The sequence below is a fragment of the Protopterus annectens genome, chromosome 14.part0 (assembly GCF_019279795.1).
Source record: "Protopterus annectens isolate FY-2018-M chromosome 14.part0, PAN1.0, whole genome shotgun sequence".
NCBI classification, from domain to species: Eukaryota; Metazoa; Chordata; order Ceratodontiformes; family Protopteridae; genus Protopterus; species Protopterus annectens.
Window position 1 is genome coordinate 965180096 of NC_056748.1, and position 22283 is coordinate 965202378.

Here is a 22283-nt window from a genome sequence, read left to right on the forward strand (position 1 = left end):
CATTTTTAACACAAGCAGCTTTACAAATATATTTCTCAACACAAACATCTGTACAAATAAGTTTGATATACAAATGACATATAATTCTTTACAAAATTCCAGCTAGCTGTGCTGGCATGTTATACATTTACTGTCCTACTTTACCTGGCATAGCTGGTAATACCTCACAATGTCACAACCTCTAGCCAACCTTTATGAGGCCGAGACTACAAAGCAGGGAGAAAATAATAACAGTGTTTTCAAATACAAAATGACAGTGTAAATCTTACTAAATTAGAAAAGGACACAATATTTTATATTACAGTCTGTATTAAAATAGATCAGAACTCTTGTTTTGGAATGCTTACACAAGTTCTACTATTTTTCTATTCCAGATTCAGAATTCTGCTTAGAGTGGCATGTATTAGAAATATATATATAATTTAATAATACTGTTTCAGTTTGTTTCCATTACGGCTTTCTTACATCTTTTCTATTTTTTGCCATATTAGGCATACTGGAACAAGTGAACAACTGCCTTTTAGAAAAGGAGACAAAATTAGCATCAAAGAAAGAAAGAAAGGGAAATACAACAAAGTGCCTAACCTCATATACACATGACTGAGAAGAATTTCCCAGGGACTATGCACTGATGCACATGATCTTCTTTCCTGTCACACTGCAGTTAAAAAAAAACATTGTGTCCACAACTATAAAAACTGCATCACATAAATATGCAACCAATCCAAGGCTTTGCCTGCACTTGTCGGAAAGTGCTAAGATATCAACTTGAAGGGTATATGATCAGAAGAGCCTCAGCTTTTCTAAAAGGTTATGAAGTAGAGCTTGTTTGAGATGGTGTTCCTAAAGGAATCAGCAGCAGTATTTCTACTGATTCTGTGCTCCACATGCCATTACTTAGGTAGGAAACATCTTACTCGTTTATAGTTACCAGTGATGTATTACTGAGACATATATCTTCCTTCTGATCTATCACTCTCTCTTACTCTCTTTCATTTTTGGATATAGATGTTGTCGCAGGATATGCTCCAACAAGATGCAAGTGTGTTAAGTCAACAAAGTTTGTCCCCTGGAAAAATATAAATAGCTTTGTGGTAACAGAAAGAGGACCTCACTGCACAAGAACAGAGATTGTGTAAGTACTGCAACACAGTAAGTCACTTATAAGTAATTCTGATTATTTCATCTTCATGACGTGTGCTCTGGTAAGTATATGAGGTGTGGTGTTTGTTGTTTTCTGTTTTATTAAGGATGCATATTGAACAGTTGTTTTCCCATTTGTAAGTACTGTAGGTAAGAGCTGAACACATTACAGTACAGAATATCAGGTCAATTAGCTTATAACATTATACATTTTTCATGCTTTGTGGGGCGACTGTCTCTAACATACAGATCACAAAAGCATGTAATAACCCTACTCTACTATCGGACAAAACATATTTCACTGATCTGCAAGGAAAAGAACTTCTAACATGGACACTTTCCTTTGCATCACTAAATCCAGCTAGTTCACAGCTGGTTCAGCTTTACAGTAAATAGCTGCTATTGCACATTGACTTTCCAATTTATGTACAAAAACTATTGTGGGATAAAAATGACAACTATGTTAGCATATGTTATATAGTGCACTGCACTGATCTCAAAAACTATTTTAGTCAATTCATGGTTTGCAGCTTTTTAGTGAAAGTCATTACAATAGATTTGGCTCCGTAAAATGAAATGGTTACAAAATTATTCCCAGATTCTCACATGCATATTTTCACAGGAATTTGCCTGATTCACCAGTTTCAGTTGCTGAAAGTAACACAACTTTTTTAATCTGCACGATTGGAATTCAGTGTCATGGTGCTTGTCAGTAAGAGAATGTACTTTATATTCATGTCATATCAATATTGTCCTTTACAGTACTTTTCTGATTTCCCATCAGCTCATAACAGGTCCATTAATTAATAAGAACAGAGCAGTATCTCTGATTATGACAAGGCTTGTCATGGAAAATTCAGATTGTCAGATACACAACCTCATCCATCAGAAATTTAGAGCACTTCCATTCCAAATGAATGGGAAAAATAGCATAAAGATGAAAATGAAAAACCTTACATTGCAGGGATATAGGAAAGGAGGAGTCTTGTGCAAAAAAAAACAAAAACAAAACAAAATTGAGTCAATATGGCAGCTTCAACAAGACTACTTTGGACAAGAAAGAATGATTTATAAAATAATACTTTTATTTTAAGTTAATGTATGGATGTTAGTTCCAGTTAATACTATATAAATTATCAAGATCCAAAACCAAAAACAGCAAAATATATACATTTTTCTGTTTCTGGCCATGATAATCCTTTAAAAAGCTAGGTAATAGCAGGAACAACTTGATGTTGGGGATTTATAAATCCTAGCAATAGACTCCTTACTCACTTTTGCTGTTTTCTCCATTTGTCTGCCTGATTGCTATCTGAAAGTTTCGATAAAGACTCTGTGACCCAATGTTATGGAGGGGAGGGGTTCCAAGGAACTTTCATCTTTACTACAGAACAATCCACAGCCTTTTTGTTCTATTTCCCTTATTAGCTTTAAGTAATCTTAAGTGTATGTAATGTACTGCTAAGGTTATAGGATTCTACAGCAGCTCTCTTCAGACTTCTTGGGTGACTAGATGTAGTTTAAGTTTTAGAACTACTGCACACCATCACATAAGTAGCTCATTTCCAAACCTTTTACAGAACACAACTACTGACACTTACTGTTAAAAGGAAGGTACAGCATGTAAGGCTACCTCATCTCATTATTCAGTTAACTTTTCATGGCAGCTGTTAATGGTCACTGTGGACCAATGCCATAGTTCTCAACTTTCCTTCTCCAAAATGAGGATCTCTAGCCCTTATAATGTGGAACAAATGGGCAAAATGTGGAACATTTCTTTCGGCTTTTTCCAGTTAGGGGTTGCCACGGCAGATCACCAGTCCCCTATTGATTGGTAGTGGATTTTTAAGGTGTTGAGTTGCAAGCCTGGTGCCCAACTTTCACTGAAGGCAGACAAATACGCATTAACAACTTCAAATAGGAAGGTCATAGGATGGTCAAAATATGATGGTTTTACTTATAAAAACGATCTTTAAATGAATTAATATGATTAATTTCTATTTAACATGGATATCAGTCAAAAAAATTTCTAACACTGAATGTGTGACAGACCCTTTCAATGTGGAACTTGCAGGAACATGAACTTTTTAAGACCCCAAAGGAGAAATGTTTCTCATAATGAGGTATACTTAAGAGGTATGTCTGCAACAATTTTGTTGGGTTCTTCCTCTCCTTCTCCTGCCACACCTCTCCCTCTTCTGTCCTGTCCTATGACTTTGCTTCCCTTCTTTCTCTAAGCTTCACACATCCTGTTCTGTTTCTCTCTTAGAGATCTTCTGCTGGACTACCAATCAGACCTACACCACACAGTTTCCCACCTTAATTACTCTAGCATATTCTACCTAATTTCTTAGATTCTTTGAAGAAATATTTGTTTTTTTAATGTCCATTCTCCATACCTACTGATAACATTTTTGCTAGTACACTTTTGCACATTAACACTGTCCAGCTGCTGTATTTCACACAAATCTGACTACCGACCCATGTAGCAGGTTCTTCGTTTTCTACAGCTCACTAACCTTTGAATTTATGTAAGCAGATAGTTACTGTTGTTCTCTTAAATAAACATTTGATTTATGTTTCATTACTAATAAGTCTGAAGAGACCAATTGCTGAATCTATAAATGTTGATTATATGTGATTTTTACAAAAACAATTCTCTTTATATTTTCAGTAATGTGCTATTTTAGTCATTAGTCATCTAACTGGTGTATTTTTTTCTGCTTGTGATTGTTCTGTAATCTTTTATGTTCTCTTGTTCTCTCGCTGTTTTTTTTTTTTTTTTGCATTTTGTAAGTTGTAACCTGCACTTGCTGATTTATATTTACACTGGATATAAAAAGTGTACACACCCCTGTTAAAATGCCAGGCTTTTGTGATATAAAAAAATGTGACCACAATAAATCATTTCAAAACTTTTCCCACCTTTAATGTAACCAATAACCTTGATATAAAAAAATGTGACCACAATAAATCATTTCAAAACTTTTCCCACCTTTAATGTAACCAATAACCTGTACAATTCAATTGAAAGACAAACAAATCTGTTAGGGGAAAAATATAAAAAATAAAAAAATTACAATATGCTGTTGCATAAGTGTGCACACCCTTAAACTAATGCTTTGTTGAAGCACCTTTTGATTTAATTACAGCATTCAGTCTTCTTGAGTAGGAGTCTATCAGCATGGCACATATTGACTTGGCAATATTTTCCCACTCTTCCTTGCAAAAGCAATCTGAATCTGTCAGATTATGAGGGCATCTCTTGTGCACAGCCCTTTTCAGGTCACCATACAGATATCCTATTGGATTTATGTCTGGGCTCTGGCAGGGCCATTCCAAAACTTTAATTTTCTTCTGCTGAAGCCATTCTTTTGTTGATTTGGATGTATGCTTAGGGTCATTGTTTTGCTGAAAGGTAAATTTCCTCTTCATCTTCAGCTTTCTAGCAGACGCCTGAAGGTTTTGGGACAAAAGTGACTGGTATTTGCAACTGTTCATAATTCCCTCCACCTTGACTAAATCCCCAGTTCCAGCTGAAGAAAAGCAACCCCAAAGCATGATACTGCCACTCACCATGGGGATGGTGTTCTTTTGGTGATTGTTGTTTTTGCGCCAAACTTCCCTTTTGGAATTGTTGCCGAAAAGTTCAACCTTGGACTCATCAGACCATAACACATTTTCCCACATGGTTTTGGGAGAGTTGATGCATTGTTTTGCAAATTTTAGCCGGGCCTGGATGTTTTTCTGTGCAAGAAAAGGCTTCTGTCTTGCAACCCTACCCCATAGTCCAAACATATGGAAAATATGGGAGATTGTTCTCACATGTAGTATACAACCAGTACTTACCATAAATTCCTGCAGCTCCTTTAGTGTTGCTGTGGGTCTCTTGGCAGTCTCTCTGACCAGTTTTCATCTTGTCTTGTCATCAATTTTGGAGGGACGTCCAGATCTTTGCACCGTCACTGTTGTCCCATATTTTCTCCACTTTTTGATGACTGTCTTCACTGTGTTCCATTGTATATCCAATGCTGTGGAAATGTTTTTGTACCCTACTCCTGACAGATACCTTTCAACAATGAGATCCCTTTGATGTTTTGAAACTCTCTGCGAACCATGGCTTTTGCTATAGCAGGCAACTGAGTAAATGTCAGGAAAATCCTACTAGGACAACTGAACTTTATTTGGGGGTAATCAGAATCTCTTTAATTGATGGCAGGTGTGTACCCAAGAAGACTGAATGCTATAATTAAATTAAAAGGTGCTTCAACAAAGTATTAGTTTATAGTTGTGCACGCTTATGCAACCAACTTATTGTATGTTTTTTATTTTTCATATTTTTTACTCTAACAGATTTGCTTGTTTTTCAATGGAATTGTACAGGTTATAAGTCACATTAAAGGTGGGAAAAGTTTTGAAATGATTTATTGTGGTCTCATTTTTTTATATCACAAAAACCTGGCATTTTAACAGGGGTGTGTATACTTTTTATATCCACTGTATCTAATGAATATACTGTTTCTTTTCAAGGATTATAAATATAGTTTTGGTTAAAAGGTTATTTTCTGCTTAGTCTGCCTACGCATTTATCTAATAAACAAACAATACATAAATAAAGATAAATGTTCAGCAGAAAATGGAACTGGTGCTGAAACTTCTTTCTCTAATCAATTGTAATCTACACTTACTAAATTATATTCACCTAATGAACATACCATTTCTTTTTAAGGATTATAAATATGGTTTTGGCAAAAAGGTTATTTTCTGATTAGTCTGCCTACACATTTATATAAATAAAGATAAATGTTCAGCAGAAAATAGATCTGGTGTGCGGTCTTCTTTCTCTAATGTACAAGGTTGGAGAATAAGGTCCATGTCCTTGTTTGTTTTGAAAGTTTGTGCTACACACTGGTTACTGTATTTGAATTAAGTTTTTATTAAACTGTGTAAGTCTTTGTCTTTGCCTGTCACTTTCAGTGCATAGACATTAAGAGAGTTTTTAGCTGCTAGATGCAGTTTATGGTACTCCCTATGTACAGCATTCCACCTTACCTGTGATGACTCACACCTGGACTATGACTTTCTCAAGCTTATTGCGTCCACTTTTGGTGTCTCAGCTGACTACTGATCCCAATTTGGCATGTGGCATGTGGCAATATTAATGCTCTCTGTACTATTTGAAACTGAGCTTCTGTTAAGGAAGGAACCAAATACCATTTTCTGGGACAACATTAGTACAGTAACAGAGTCCAATAAGTTTACACTGGCCTGTACCTTCTAGGTGTGCACCACCTACCAATTTAGGGTCAACCGAAGGGACTTAGCAATCAAAATTTAAACAAATATTTCCAGGTAATAGCACAGTAGTGTCAAAATGCTTTTAGGTAAAATGTACAGTCATCTTTTTTTCTTTCTTTGGGAACTGAATTTTGTTGCTTAGTTTATATCTATTGAATTATATTTATTGAATTAAACTGGTAACATTCCCGTTTTATCCTTGTATTTAAAACATGGCAACTTGAATCTGACTGAAGCAATTTAAAATTCTTTTGCCAAGAAACTGGTTTCCCAATTTCCAGTACAGAATATTACATTTTGCTAAGGTTTTAAATTTGAGAAATCTAGAAGTTGTTCTGATAGAAATGAGCAGGATAACTGCTTTTTTTTTTTAATTTTAGGCTAGACTAGGACATTAGTCTTTTGTTGTGAAGAGCTAATGTCACACAAGGATATATAGAAATTTATCACCTCATAGCTATTAATTTTATGTATAATAATCTAGTCAGTGAAAGTCAGAAATACAGTTTGGGCAACATTCTTGGTAATAATGAACACTGTACAACCAGGGAACAAATATACTCTTTTTGTTTTGTATATAAAATACTAACATTTTCCTCTGTTTCCATGGCTTTTTTTGTAGCTGGCAAGGTAATACGATTTTTTTTGTGACGAGAACCATCTAATTGCGTTTTAATTTCTTTAGGCTGAATGCAAAGAAGAATGTAATTATTTGTCTGAATCCATCACAAAAGCAAGGTCAGAGACTTCTGAACTGCTGGAGAAGGTATGTTTTAACTGTGCATTAAATCACTGATTATTGCATAGCTTGTCACTAAATATACATTCTTTTTATACATGCATCCCCCCACTTGCAATCATTCTAAACAAACCTAGTCCATCCTTCCACAACACACATCATTTTAAATGGTTTTTAACAACCCAGTTACTCATTTGTGATTACCTCACACAACTTCAACCAGAAGTGAATGAAAGCTCCTGAATGCAAATGCAGGAGATCAAGTTTCTTGCACCCCTCAGTTTAGCCACTGCACCAACTCCAAGGCTACATCATTGCAGGGAAAGAGGAAATCCCCATTGCGGTAGCAATTTGATGTTCCAGGGAAAAGCCAGACAGTTACACTCTAGTGGATACACAAATTAATTTTTATAACCAGTGTTTTATAGACAGGCCTGGATGCCCTATAAAAAGTTTGATCATATGGACTTATTTTTGATTGTTGTACACATATTCTGACTGCCAAGGAACATTATTCCTAAACGTCACATATACTGTGGAAATGCAGAATGTGTAAGGGTAAAGATGGTGTATGGGTAGACTTCTGTGATAATTTTTTAATTGAAATAATGTAAGAAATACAAACAAATGGATAATATAGCAATAACCCATGGCAGGGTGTAGATAATGTTGGATTTACCCACAGCTGGTGTGGTTTGGTCACGAGGGCAAAGCCTGAGTGAACAAACAAAGCCAGCCATTGGTCAATCCAGCATTACCCATATCCAGCCATGGGTTATTGCTATTATACAATGACATTATTTAAGAAAAAAAGTTACTTACTTTTCAAATAATGTCTTTGTATAATGGCAGCATGCTGTTCTTCCTTTTTTTCCTGGTATCATGGGACTTTTTTGATGTACTGCACATGAATATGGGACTTATGTCCCCATGCTTACACAGTACATCAGTTCTTCAGAAAGAAAGAGTTCCATCACTTTCTTTTTTAATTTAAAAAATAAATAAATAAATTGAAATGGGGACAGTTCAGATGTACAAGAGAGTGAGACAGGGCAGAGAAAATACAAGGATAATCAGGTACGTCTCTTTAGTTATGTATTAAGTATCTAATTTTTCTTGTATTTTTAAATCAAAAAAGCTTGGATGGCACAGTGGTGCAGTGGTAGCATTGTTGCCTCACAGCAAGAGGTTTTCCATTCTGATTCTTGGTTGGAGTGCCTTCTGTGTAGAGTCAGCATATCCTCCCTGGGTCCATGGGGGTTTCCTCCCACATTATAAAAACATGTGCCTGGAGTGTTTCTCCCCAGGCCTTTGCTGAAAATTGGCTTTGTTCCAAGTTAGACTTTCCCGGATAACAAATGTTAAATAAATAAAATAACTGGAAATCTCTGTAGCATATATTAATAGAAGAAAGTCCAGGCGACCAGAATTTTTCTTTTGGTATATACTCGAGTTTACAATGGGCACACTAGTTGGGTTGACCAATCATCATGTAAGTTTTTGAATGTTAATGGCCAGTCATTGTATAATAATAATAATAATAATAATAATAATAATAATAATAATGCCCATTTGTCAACCAGGTAGGTCCACTGCACATGTAATCCTTTTTCAGGGGTTACCTGGGAACAATGCCTGGTTAATTGACTTGCTCCAGGTCACACAGTAGGCAGAGTTAGGTTAAAACAATATACACCTTCAAAATGGCATGTCCAGAAATGAGGGAGTATTTAGAAAACTGTAGTACAATGCATAGATTATGAATGCTACAATTATTTATCAGCAAATATCTGTGTAGCACATGCACATTTTGAGAAGGAAATTCCTTCCTGGTTACAGAAAAGCTGGATTCTACAGTCAGTCTATAATCTGGAAGGACTTAGATGGTCAACTAGATACCATAGAAATTTTGTGTGGCAAAAATGTTGCCCTCTTATATGCGGTTGGGAGTTGGCATAATGGTTAAGGTGTTTAACTTACAAAAGTATGGGGTTTGATTCTCATATTTGGGAAGCATGCAAAGGCTTAAAAAGGCCTCCTGGCATCATTAGCATATGATAGGTCTACTTCACGTCGTCGTAAGCTGACAATATTGAGTCTGATATTGTAGGCCAGACAATATCGAAAGTGAAGAACATTGTGCAAGTAAACAGAAATCTCCAAAAGGGGAGATTTTCATTTACCTAAATGTAGTGCGGTCTCACTGTTGGTATATTTAAGTAGGGGGTGTGGGGGGGTGCAGGGGTGCTTGCACCCTGCCTACGCCATTTAGTTTTTTTTTTTTTTTTTTTTACATTATTCAATGTTTTACTTAATCGATCAATAAAGTTCGACCTTTATTGATTCCATTAAGTAAACTTTTGATAACGTGATATAGATGCCATATGATCACCTATGATCCTATGAGGTCTCCAATTGGTAAACCAAATTACTGTTATCCAGACAAAGCATGTCCTCTCAAATGCCATGCTTACTACTCAGACCCCAGACCCTAGTCATCAGTGCCACCCTTGTGTTAGTTCCACAAGTAAAGTCATCCTAAATAGCTTAGCTAAAAATAATCAAACTTGGTCAAAGTAACCGATTCAGTGGCCACTGTGAAAATATCTATTAGAATTTCCGAAGTTAAAATGTAACTGTCTTCACTGGTTATGAAAAGTCAATTTTTTCATAAAGTAGTTCTTACTTTTGAACTATCCAATATTTTTCAATCAGTTTTCAAAAAGCATTTTTTTATATTTGGTTGGATGAAGCAGCCCCCTCCCCAAAAGAAAAATACATGGTTAATCTTTTGATTCAAGATCACCATGAAGGCAAAACATTTTTAAAGGAAGTTCAAAAGGAGGTTGTCCTTTAACATACTACATTATTCCAATGTGCATATATTTGAAACGGCTCATACAAAAGCAACAAAAGTTAGCACACGTCTTGCCCTACCTAACACAATTGTGATACTCCCATTATGTAAACTGCATAACAGTTATCAAAACATTTGCACTGGAATAACTTCATGTCTAAGCTGAATGTATAATCTCCCATAACTGTTGTTCTCTACACAGATGTATGCAAGAGTCAGGTGGGTGATATTATTAATACTACATGAGGTAACTCATCCAGCCCCGCCATTGTACAGCTAAGTTTGAGATTTATACAGCACTGCAGTACATTAATGAACACTGTTATATGATAGCAGGATTTAAATATCCTGATCCCTGCATTCTGATAGGCTGAAATTAATTTCAAACAGTTATAAAATAATAAAAAAACCTAACTGACAAATTCAGTTGACCATATGCAGAACAAAGGTTATTCTCTCTAAACCTTCAACTGAAATGAACCTGCTGTTGCTCAGAACGGGACATGAAGTTCACAAACAAAAGTCTAAAAACTTTACAACCTCTTCAAATGGCATAAGCAGTGCCACAACACAGAACCAAAGTAAACCATTGAAGATAACTTAAACATTCTGTTCTCGTAAGCTGACATCACATGCTGCACAGTGGCACATCAGGTAGCATTGTCACCTCAAAGCAAAAGGTTCATTGGTTCAAGTCTTGGTTTGGGTAAATTTCTATGTGAAGTCTACATTTCATTGCTGGATTCTCTGGTTTTCTCTCACATTTCAATGACATTCAATAGGTGGATTAAGCACTGTAAATTGGCCATAGGTGTGAGTATATGTTTTGGGTACAGAAGAGCAGCTTTGGTAGAACTTGCTACCCAGTGGTATGAGCATTGATTTTAGATTCTGGTCCCTGTTGATGTGATACCCCAACCCCATATATAAAGCTGGGGAAAAAGGGGGTTGTGGATGGATGGATGGACAAAGCTGACATAATACTAAAGCAGTTCATGTGTAATGCACACCTCTGCATGATGTCACAGCTGCTAAAAGCAGACCATGTCACTTGACACGAGTATGGCAGCACACCACAGTGTAGAGAACAAAAGGAAAATTAATGCAGGTGTGCACACCAAAGTTCCCAACCTGTTCCTCACATGGATGGGGGTAAAAGTGGTTGATGAGAAAGTAGTAAGGGAGGGCACACTGGTGAGTAGTAAGGAACCGATGGTGGTGGGAGCGGTTGTGAGATATTATTAAAATATAGGAGTAGAAAGGAAAGGCAGTGATGTATGTCTTCAGGTGGGATACAGGAAGAAGCAGGTGCAGACACATAAACAGAACACAGACAGAGGTAGTGAATAATTAAAGGGTGGGGTGGAATGGGTAGTAGATGAACACATATAAGAAGAGGGTGGACAAGTAATGATGAGGGAAGGCTGAACAATGAACAAGGCTTGAGCAATAACACAAAAGGGAAGGGTCACACCAGGATTGGGACAGTGTGCTGATCCTGGGAGGCATCATTGCCTATGAAGTTGTCATCATTCATGAGCAGAGATGGTAGGCTGTGTGTCCACAGGTGACAAGTATGGGGTAGAACTATTTGCAAATCAGTGTGTACACTGGAAATGACTGGAAATGGCAGGCCTACTTAGTCTGACTTGAGATACTCTGTTGCCAACTTCCCTACATTTCTACCTTCCCACAGTCACAGAAGGCATAGCCATTGGAAGCAGACCTGGTGGCAATTTGCAATGTGCCTCATGAAGGCACAGGTGTAACTAGTTCATTTGGCATTCCCGTCTTCTGCAATGTTGATGAGCAAAGGAAAAAAAGAAATGGCTTGAAGATATAAAAGGGGTTTCAGTTGTTATGTATATACAGAATAGTTTTTGTTACACCTATTACTGACTGTAGGAAAGAGTTATGAGTTCCTAACACACCCACACGCACACACACACACACACACACACACACACACACACACACACACACACACACACACACACACACACACACACGCATGCATGCACATAGATAAGAGCACAATTGTTAACATTGAATAGTTTCTGATCATTTCTTGACTTACAAGTATGTAAGCAGTATTGGAATCATTTTCAGTAGTACTTGTAGACTTGCAATGCCAAAAACTGATTTTCTGCTCTTACTGACTGTCGTTTAAGCAACTATGATCACAGCATTGATTGCTTACATGACAACATACACTATCCAGTACTTGCACAGACAGATTAGCATCTCTTCAGCTGTGGTGATTGCGTTCCTCTCCCACCCCCACCCAGTAGCTTACATCCAAGGCAGCCACGTCTTTTACCTCATCCTGATATGGCTTTGCACAGAGGCACCTTGATGGCAGTACTTGCCACAAGCACCCTTAGTAGCATCATCTGTTCCATGTCACTATAATCTGTGTCTCTATCTACTTGTTGTAGGACATTCCAAAATCAAAAGAGAATTCTATCTCCACAATGCTCCACTAAAAAGTAGTAAATCACAGAATAAAAGCAGAAGGATGTGAACAATCCAAAAGGACACCAACATTTATTGACAAAATGTTAAGCACTTTCCTCTCCACTACAGAGACTTCCTCAGAACAAAGAAACATCACAGTCACCCAACCAAATTAAATACCCCTTTGAATTAATCAATTTGTACAATCATTAAAATTTAAAGCAAGACTCACAAAATTGTACTCATGTTAAAAAACAGTTACGAAAAACACATTTAAAACCATTTCAAATCAATTTGAACACACCATATTAAACTAAACTCCATCACTACATAGTTATACATAAATATTTGTCTTAACTTTTACCTCTTAAAACTATCCTGAAATTTGATCAAGTTTTAAAACACTGGCAATACTAATAGTCTTATGTATGCCTGGATATCAAGAGGTGTTCATAAACAATTGCCATCTCAATTCCATTAAATCTAAATGTAAATCTAAAATACCCCCTTTCACATCTTCCATTAACTGCTGTAAAACCAAAAATTTGAAATGATGTGTTGGTTTTCATTTATGTGCCTAAATAAGGCACTTGTTAACCTACAGTGTCTAATGTCCCCTAAATGTTCCCCCATTCTTGTTTTTAATTTCCTACAAGTTTTCCCTAGGTAGAAAATGGGACATTCTAGACACTTTGCCATGTATATAACTCTTTTGCTGTTACAATTATAATGGCCTCTAATGTTCAGTGTTTGACCATTGACCCTAAAATGATCCTCAGTTTCCATTAAATAGTGACAAAAAGAACAAGAATTACATTTAAAGTTCCCCACTTTTCTATTTGTCTTAAAAGTAGGTCTTATTCCCTACAAAATGTTCTTGATACATTTTTCTCCTGAACACATATTTAGGGTTCTTACAATCCATGGTGGTGCAGTGGTAGCATTGTTGCCTCACAGCAAGAGGTTCTCCCATTCAGTTCTCGGCTGGAGTGCGGGGAGTGCCTTCTGTGTGGAGTCTGCATGTCCTCCCCGTGGATGGGTGGCGTTCAAAAGACATGCGTAAATGGGCATGTCTTCGTTGAAGGTTGGACGTCGAGCTGGCACCTCGGCGTTCATGAAAATCTACTGCCAATCATTAGGCGACCGGAGTTCCGCTGTGGTGACCCCTAACCGGGAAAAGCCGAAAGACAAACAACAACAACCTACCTTTGAACCTACACTGGCATCAAACTGCAGAATATCCCAATTGTCATTTATCACCCCAATAATGGAATAAGCCATCCCATTGTATGTTAACACCAGCGATGAATTGTACTGACCACCTTCCTTTGTACATCTAACACCCCTGGTGAACTCGTGACCCAAAATTGGTCTATAAAGCCACTGACTTCGTTTGTGAATAACCTCTTTAGTGAGGTCCTCTAATAACCTGTCAGGATATCCCCTCCGTTTGAACATATGGGTGATAAATTCCAACACAGCTAGAAAGTCAACATCAGAACTAACTGTCCTGGCTGCTCGTATCAGCTGCCCTTTCACCACTCCCTTCTTTTGATGCTCTGGATGGCAGCTCCCATAATCCAGGTATGAGTTAGAAAAAGTTGACTTTCTGTGAATTTTGGTCACAAATCCCATTTGGGTATAATCAATAGTCAAATCAACATCTAAATATGCAATTCTGTCCCTGTTAAATTCATGTGAAAATTTAAGAAATTCCACAGTTTCATTGATGTATAAAATAAAATCTCTCAAACTGTCCTCTGTACCTTTCCAAATCAGGAACAAATCATCCAAAAACAAGTATAGTGAACAATGTTACGACTATACTGACTGTTAAATATATACTCTTGTTTCCAATGGGACATAATGAGCTTGGTCTCCCTCTTATCCAACCAACCCTGAGATTTATGGATTCACAGTTGTTAAGACCCCTAGAATCGGAGGGGATTCAGACACATGGACAAGGTAAAACCAATGAAGCTGTTCAAAATACTTTTAGTGAGCTCCAGGACAGAATGTGATGTTAAATGTGTTTGAAAATCAATTGAAAGAAAATCAGTTCTCCTTTGGTAATAATGGAGGTTATGGGGGCTTATGTCTGTGGGCAGACAACGTGCCATGTGCTTTCATAGCTGTCATTGGTGATGGGTACTGCACAACAAGGCAAAACAGGACAAAAATATCAGCAAGACACCTGTGGCTGAGAGTGATGGCAACATGAAAATGGGACAGCCAGATGACACAGTGATACTCTCTGCAGTACTGCAGTGGGAAGGACCACCCACATCCACAGATACAGAGGGAATTTGTAGGTACATTTTGAACACACAGCAGAGTCTTCTGAAAATAGTCTGGAGGGATCTGCCCTACTCTTGTGGCATCAGTTACAGGTGCTGTTGTCTACAGACATGCAAAAGCAACTGGACACCTGCCTTAGCAATGCAGAGTGGCTTCTGATGTGACTAGAGTCACATGACCTGCAGGACCTGCTCATCAGGTCAAAGGATTAACAAGTTCATAAAATTGTCCATCAAGGTGAGTGGCAGCCGGTTTTGCTGCCCTCTGGACCAGCCTGGCATTCAGCTATGTCAGTAGCTTACCCTATTCCCATCTTTGTATTTTCCCTCCCTTCTGTGTCATTCCTCATTCCTTGGTCATTGTCCAACCTTCCCTATTACCAGTTTTGCATCCCTCCCCATATGTTTTTGACCAGTCACTCTGCTTCACACCTTTTGTGTCTCTAACACCCTGCATTTCTTTCTGTGCCTGTGTTTTATATTTCTCTATCTGCCTTTGCTACTTTCTACTCTCCTTCTAGCCCATCCACTGCCTTCTTTCATTATTTTCTCCTACTATGTTTAACCTCTTTTTTGTACATAGAAAATGCTTCCCTGAAAAAAATGACTCTTCCTTTCCTCACCTTTCATACATTATGGTTACCCTTGAGTGTTTTCCCTGCATGATAGTCTTCCCTTTCATACTTTCCCATCTACCCCATTTCCCCCAATTTATATGATGGCGAGGGTTGCTGTGCACAGCCACAGTAATCTGTCTGGTGGTTGCTATGCTTTGTTCTTCTGCCACATGAGTGGCACATACAGATACATACTGCTGCATTTTACGTGTGAGCAGACAATCTAGCCTGCCTTCATCGTGATGTGTATCACATTAGTCATGTGCCCTACTGCAGTGCTGTTCCAACCAAGGAGCAGAACAGAGCTGCTCCTCTTGTTAGCACTAAGCTTTTCCTTTGTTTCTTTAGACCATCAGGACTTTTCAATCCCTAATACTTTAAGACACTGCGGCCAAAAAGGCACAAATATTTTAAAAGAATGAACAAATTCGAACCTGAGGGAAATAGTCATTTTCCTGCTTCTGTCTATGATAGGTTATTTGATGCTGGAAGAGTGCAAAGACATATTCTGTTATAGTTTAAAAGGACAGTATTTACTATCAGTTATTATATGTTTACATTTATTTTTGTAGTTGGGATTATGGAAGGGTAAAAGTAAAATAAATAAAAACATCACTGGTGCATGTCTGAATGACTCATTTTTAAATAAATTTTCTGTTTCTTTCAGAATGGTCAGAGACTCAGATGGAACTCAAAAATGTATCAGAAAATTTCGAAAGAGGAGCACAAAGACAAAAAAGCAAGCACATATGAGGAAATCAATATTACTGAGGCCCGGCATTACAAGAAGTGAAAAATTTGTTGAGTCAAGCAATACAACAAAGACTGCTCAAGATCATCTTATTACTACAAGATGGCAATCAGAAACGCCTATCAGGTAATAAAACATGTAAAAGAAGAAACGCCTGTCATCATAGAATTCAGCATTTGGTTACTCATGCTACCAAAATATCACAAACACTATGCTAAGTTATGAATCAAACCCTTTCTGGGTCTGGAGGTCAGCCAATAACTCAGCAAATTTTCATGTTTACTGATCAAAAAGTTACATGATTCATCAAATTGTTTAGTAAGAAGGAAAATTTGAAAAATGTGCTTTCCTCTCAACTTTACAAAGACTCTCAGTTCTGTCTGCAGCAGGATTTGCAATCTATGCCTCAGACTAAGTAATTAAACATTAGCATATCAAGTCTGGTATGATTTATAGTGATAGAAAAGGCCTATGCCACTATTAAAGCCCGAAGATAATAATAATTTGTTTAAATGCTTCAGTCACCTACAAATTCAAGTTCTGCTATATCTGTAATATTTTTCAGCAGATTCCTGAAATGTTAGAAATGTACTGCCATTCAATTATAGTCCTTGTCTGTACACCCCCAGTATCAGTGCAGTGCTGGAGGGTTGAATGTTGACCTTGTTTTCCAAACCGGGTCTTTAAGGAGGAGTTGAAAATGTAGCTGTAATTATAAAAGCAGATGAAACCTTCAAATGAGCTATATTTGTTAAAGTTACTACCGGTGCTGTGCTCTATTACATCATGATCACCTTGTATGGAGAACACCAGTACTGCTGTCAGTAGGGCAGATCTCCTTGCAAAATAATATAAATATCCAATTATCCTGCTTGTAGAAAGCAAAACAAGCTAGAAAACACTAATTCCTTATTTTCAACATAGATCTTGTTCTACATCACACTATTGCAACAAAATCCCATGCGCAGAAATGAACAGGCTTAGAAAAGGGAAAATGCTGCCCAACAGACCTTGCATACCATTAATATAAGATATCTATCTATCCATCCATCCAGACCCCTTTCTCCCATTTTTGCACATGGGGTTGGGCGACATTTCAACAGTGACAATCACCTAGAGCCAATGTTTACACTGCTGGGTGCACAGCAGCCTTGCACAATCAGTGTCTGTAATGTAAATCACAGTAGGTAGTGGAAAAGAATGCAAGAACTTCAAGATGTCTTGAAAATATAGGTAGATGGAACTGATTGAGAATTAGCAGTGAGACTTACTGCAGAAAAGTGAAACACTGCATACTTCCAAACATTTAGAATTAAAAGAGACTGTTGGATGGGAAGATGCAGACAAAGGGGAAAGGCAGCAGGTTAGTTGTTGTAGTAAGAGTGCCTTGGAGTGTCATCTCAGGCAAACCAAGCCACTTCAGTAAGTTTACAAATATGGTAGCCAAAATTAAGAAAATGCTAAGAAGCCCAGAATGCATAGTTGGGAGCTCTTGGTAAGGCATTCTGCTACTGTAGTATTGTGATATGCTGACTCATTTTCAACACTTTCTGAAAACTGCATCTTAACAAAGCCATTTAATACTTCAGGTAATTACAGAAGGAATCTAATGGATGGAACAGTTTAAAATGCAAAGCAAAGCTGAAAAGGATTGTAATGATATATCAATTCTCAGGAGCTTGAAAGGTAGGGAAAGTACTGGGAAGGGTAATGACAAGGACAGAGAAAAGCAAAAAGGCTACAAGGAATAATAAATGGCAACAGGCTCAGGAATAAAATGAGCTGGCACTTAATGAAAAAGATAGTAAACAATAAATCTGGAATACCTCCTTATAAGTGGTAGGATTCAAACAGGGAGAGAAGCCAATAGGTGAGAAAGGAAAATCTGCATGAAAGTCTGTCGGCCTGCTTTAGTGAATTCAATATTTGTCAGTCATTTTCAATCAGCAGCAGGTTGTTATGTCTTTAGCAAAGTTAAACAGGAACAGATCCCTATCTCAAATCCAGTTTTATCAAAACCACCATAATCAAAGCTGGATTCATGAGATTTTCTATAAATTATGTTGTATGCATTTCATTTTCTGTTGTTTGTCCTTTGAGCTGTTTCTGATGATAGACAATGTTCTTCACAAAAGAAAGTGTTAATATTTTAAACTCTGGACGTATTTCTGTTTCTGTTTCTACTGGAGTAAGTGCTACGGAGGAGGTGCAGGAATATATCTTTTTCTTCTAGAGTGTTTGCCTTTTCTTCATGGTTAAAAGACAGTGAAGTTAGTACATTTAAATCCTGCCACACAGAGACAGCATGGAGGCTTGAGCCCCTGCAAAATCTTTTTTATTTTCATCTGTGACATTTCAATTTTTGTCAGTCTGTACTCATGGTTTTAGTTTCATTGCATTATTTCTTAGGATAAAAATCTGACCTAAAATGCTTTTCATCTTGCATATTGGAAGTCATATAAATTTGTCTGCCTTGGATATGGCAAAATATAGTTACCGAGTTACATTTTAAACCTTTTGCCTCACTCCATCCCTCTTTTTCACTGACCATGAATTATGCCATTGTAGAAACTGTGTTGTTATTTAAAATTTATTGCAATGTAAAGCACATCAGTTAAACAGTTGTTACTGAAAACAATGTAATTGTAATAGCTCTGAAATATACTTGTCTCACGTGTTCTCAGTTGTTTAAAATAAATGTTATTTTGTTAAGTATGAACAATGGATTTTCAGAAATATAAATGAATGTAAAATAAAATTTTTGCTATATTTTCTAAGATGGATCAAACTACTGTAAACATGCATTTTAAAATTGTTTTCATTGTGTGCATTTGTATTAAAAAATTACGTCTGAAGCATTATTTGACAGTTGAATCAATATGTCTTTTCTCTGCTGCAGAAAAGACATCTAAAATATTAAAAAAAGAATAGCGAATTAAAGAGAAAGACAATGGTGTTTTACTTTTACATATAGTTAAATGCATTAGAGTTCAGCTCTGAATTTACAAAATGGCGTGCATTATTCTATTTACAGGATTATGTATGTAAGCGTTCTTTATCAGACAAAGCCTGCTAGGCAAAGAAGGACATGGCTAAGTTCTCCCAATATACTGAGACTGCAATGCAGAATTATGTGGTAATGCAATCTCAATTTATTTTTATTTTTATTTTACATTTGTTGACCGGGCTAGTCTGGCTGGATACATGTCCATTTTCAGCAGAGGCCCGAGGAGAAAAGCTCCACTATATATTGGTACATTACATAAAAATCGATTACTATAAGATACAGCTTATAAGGATTAAAGAACAAAATGAATGAATGAATGAATGAATGATATTCACAATATGGAAGCATTTTTATAGAAATGTACAGTTCTTAAATTACTCAAGGCTTCAGATAACACATTAAACCAACATTCTAGCTGTCTGAGCTGATGATAGCTTCGGTGGATGTTAAATACTGAATGGCACGTGTCAGAAAGAAGAGAAAGAAGAGCAAGTCAGTTAACCAGACAGGGCTTCGGGGTTACCGCCGAAAAGGTACACGTATCTAGTGTGCTTATCTGGTTATCAAATTATAAATAAAAAGGGCGTATGAATTTTGATGGTGTATTGTTTAAATCCTACCACCCCAATGTCTGAAAAGGCTACCCTGGATCTCTCCAGAAAGTAGGACAGAAGCCTTGTAGGATTAGCATATAAACACATGCAACAGAAATAAATAAATAAACAAACAAACAAACATACAAATAAATAAATATTCAGGGAAGTGACTCAAGTAAATTGAACATAGAAGATGTTTTAGCAAAGAAAAAAAATATAAAAGAATACAATCAGCCTATGAAAGCAACAAAATATCTTTTGTAGTTATAAAGCACTACAATGCTACCACACACACTCAACAAAGTTTATGAATAAGAATTAAGATAATGAAAACATAGCAAAGAGCAAGTCTGCTGTTATGGTATGCACAATTAAATAAGGAACATTAAAGGTACAGTGTGTAGCATTGTACAGATATTAGAAAAACTATCAGTGCAATGTAAGAGCAGCTTATGTCAAACAGAATATCAATATGTGGGAGCACAGGCTTAAGTCAAGGATAGTACCAGCATAGTGATGAATGTAAGGGACAGTGGAAGGCTTAGGTAAACATAAGGTAGTATTATTTCATTGAAAGGATGGTAATTTATTGAAACAGCCTTCCTAGGGAGTTACTGCAGTCTAAAATTATTGCAGAGTCCAAGAATGCATGATGCAGATTTAAGGCAAAATTACATGAAAGGCAGAAAATGCACAAGCTATACATCTTGTAAGCCAGAAATGTACTTTTTAAGTACAGATATTGGGAAGACTATGAAGTCTCATAGGTTCATAGGTAGGTAGCAGGCTATCGGCCCAAGGGCCTAAGTAAGCTTAGCCAACAAGATTCCCTGGCTTACGCCACCCAAGAAAGTTAATTTCCTGTGCCCCTGTTGAGCAGAGCCACAGAAGAGATCCTCAGGATGTATTTCCTATTTCCCATCCACTCATCAAGATTTTTCTTGAAGAGTGCTAATGAAGAACTTTGCTTGACATACATAGGTAGCTTGTTCCAGAGTATAGGAAGTCTCTGGGACAGGAATCTATCCCTCCAGCATGTCCTGTTTATTGTGGTGACAAGGTTGAGGTCCCTAGAGCATGTAGCTCAGAGAGATTGGGATTTCTTTAGGTGTAGCATGTTCAACAGGTCTGGGTATAACATAGCTTTATATGTTAGGCAGAGATCTCCTCGGAGTAGGTGATATACTATGGAGTAAAGCTGGAGTTTTTTTGAGACAGTCAGTGTAGGGCATCTGTTTAAGGCCAGTAATCCTCTTTGTGAGGTACTTCTGTGGCCTTTCCAGCTGCTGCAGATGTCTTGTGAGGTACATTCCAAAAGGGGCATTGTACTCTATAATGGGTCTAATCAGTGCTAAGTAGAGGAGAACAATGACCTCTTTTTTCCTGGATGAAAACCCTTTTGTGATGAGGTGTGCCACATAGAAGGATTTCCTGACTACTGTGGCGATGTGATTATCAAAGGAGAGACTAATGTCCACCTAGGTCCCAAGGTCTCTTATCATACATTCGGCATTAAGTAGACTGCCGGTTATGTGGTAGTTCATGGATGCAGAGTTTTTACCAAAGGGGATGACAATGCACTTTTTGGCATTGTGCTTGAGGCCATGCCTCTGACACCAGGCATCTGTCTCAGTGAGGCCCTTCTGTAGGATGTCCACATCATTTGGGGACTCAACTATGGCTCCTAGTTTGCAGTCATCTGTGAACTTCATTAGCCAGAGACCTTTTGTGTTAGCCTGTACTTCAGAGAAGTAGATACCAAACAGGGAGAGGTCCCATAACTGAACCCTGTGGTACTTCACTTGTCACTGGTTTGAAGTCAGATTTGGAGTCTGCAACTTTTACAGTGTGGGTTCTGTTAGTGGGTTGGCAACCCATCTTGTGACATAGGGATTTTTACCTAGTTTAGTGAGTTTAGCTATAATTCCAGAATGGGGGATGGTGTCAAAAGCCTTAGCAAGATCAAGCTAGGCTGTGTGAACCACCTTACCCTCGTCTACGGCTTTGGTGACTGCCTCAAAGAAGTCGATCAGGTTCAGAAGGCATGATCTGCCTTTCACAAACCCAAACTGGGTGGGGTCCAGAGTTTGGAGGTTACCAATGTCTTTGTTTATGAGTTCCAAGGCCTTGCAGACCAGGCCCATCAGGGCTAATAGGGCGATAATTCCCAGGATCAGTGGTGGCTCCTCCTTTATGGAGTGGGATAACTTGCTGTGCACCATTCAGCGGGCACAAAGCCTGATGTGAGATTGAACATGGTGCTTAGGTGGGTAGCCAGTTTGTTCTGAAGTTTGTGTAAAATGCAGCCTGGGATATTTTCCAGTCCCATGGATGCTGTTTTTTTGGCTTTAGACAGTGCAGCTTTTACCTGCATAGATGTAATTACAGGGACTCTGCATTCTTCCTGTATAGATATGGGCCCTTTAGGGGGTGAGAGGGGGGTAAAGTTAGCACTGAACCTATCTGCCAGGATGTTGGCAATATCAATTGGTTCTGTAATTTTCCTGCCATTGTGCTGTAA

General features: G+C 37.6%; 2 protein-coding genes across 4 annotated transcripts in view; one reads left to right on the top strand and one right to left on the bottom strand.

Annotated features, from left to right (window-relative positions):
* Positions 1-22283, bottom strand: part of RASSF4 (Ras association domain family member 4) — a 1767318-nt gene that overhangs the window by 1574624 nt on the left and 170411 nt on the right. The window lies entirely within an intron of this gene.
* LOC122789367 (C-X-C motif chemokine 3-like) lies at positions 720-19099 on the top strand. Its single transcript, XM_044056760.1, has 4 exons — positions 720-901; positions 1009-1135; positions 7127-7207; positions 16076-19099. The coding sequence occupies exons 1-4, from the start codon at positions 835-837 to the stop codon at positions 16287-16289; spliced, it is 489 nt and encodes a 162-aa protein (XP_043912695.1). The 5' UTR covers positions 720-834; the 3' UTR covers positions 16290-19099.

Excerpts from the sequence above, each read along its gene's own strand:
- LOC122789367 (XM_044056760.1), top strand. The coding sequence starts at position 835 with ATGGTGTTCCTAAAGGAATCAGCAGCAGTATTTCTACTGATTCTGTGC. Across the intron at positions 902-1,008 it reads CTCCACATGCCATTACTTAG|ATGTTGTCGCAGGATATGCT; the intron begins GTAGGAAACATC and ends TTTTGGATATAG. Across the intron at positions 1,136-7,126 it reads TGCACAAGAACAGAGATTGT|GCTGAATGCAAAGAAGAATG; the intron begins GTAAGTACTGCA and ends TAATTTCTTTAG.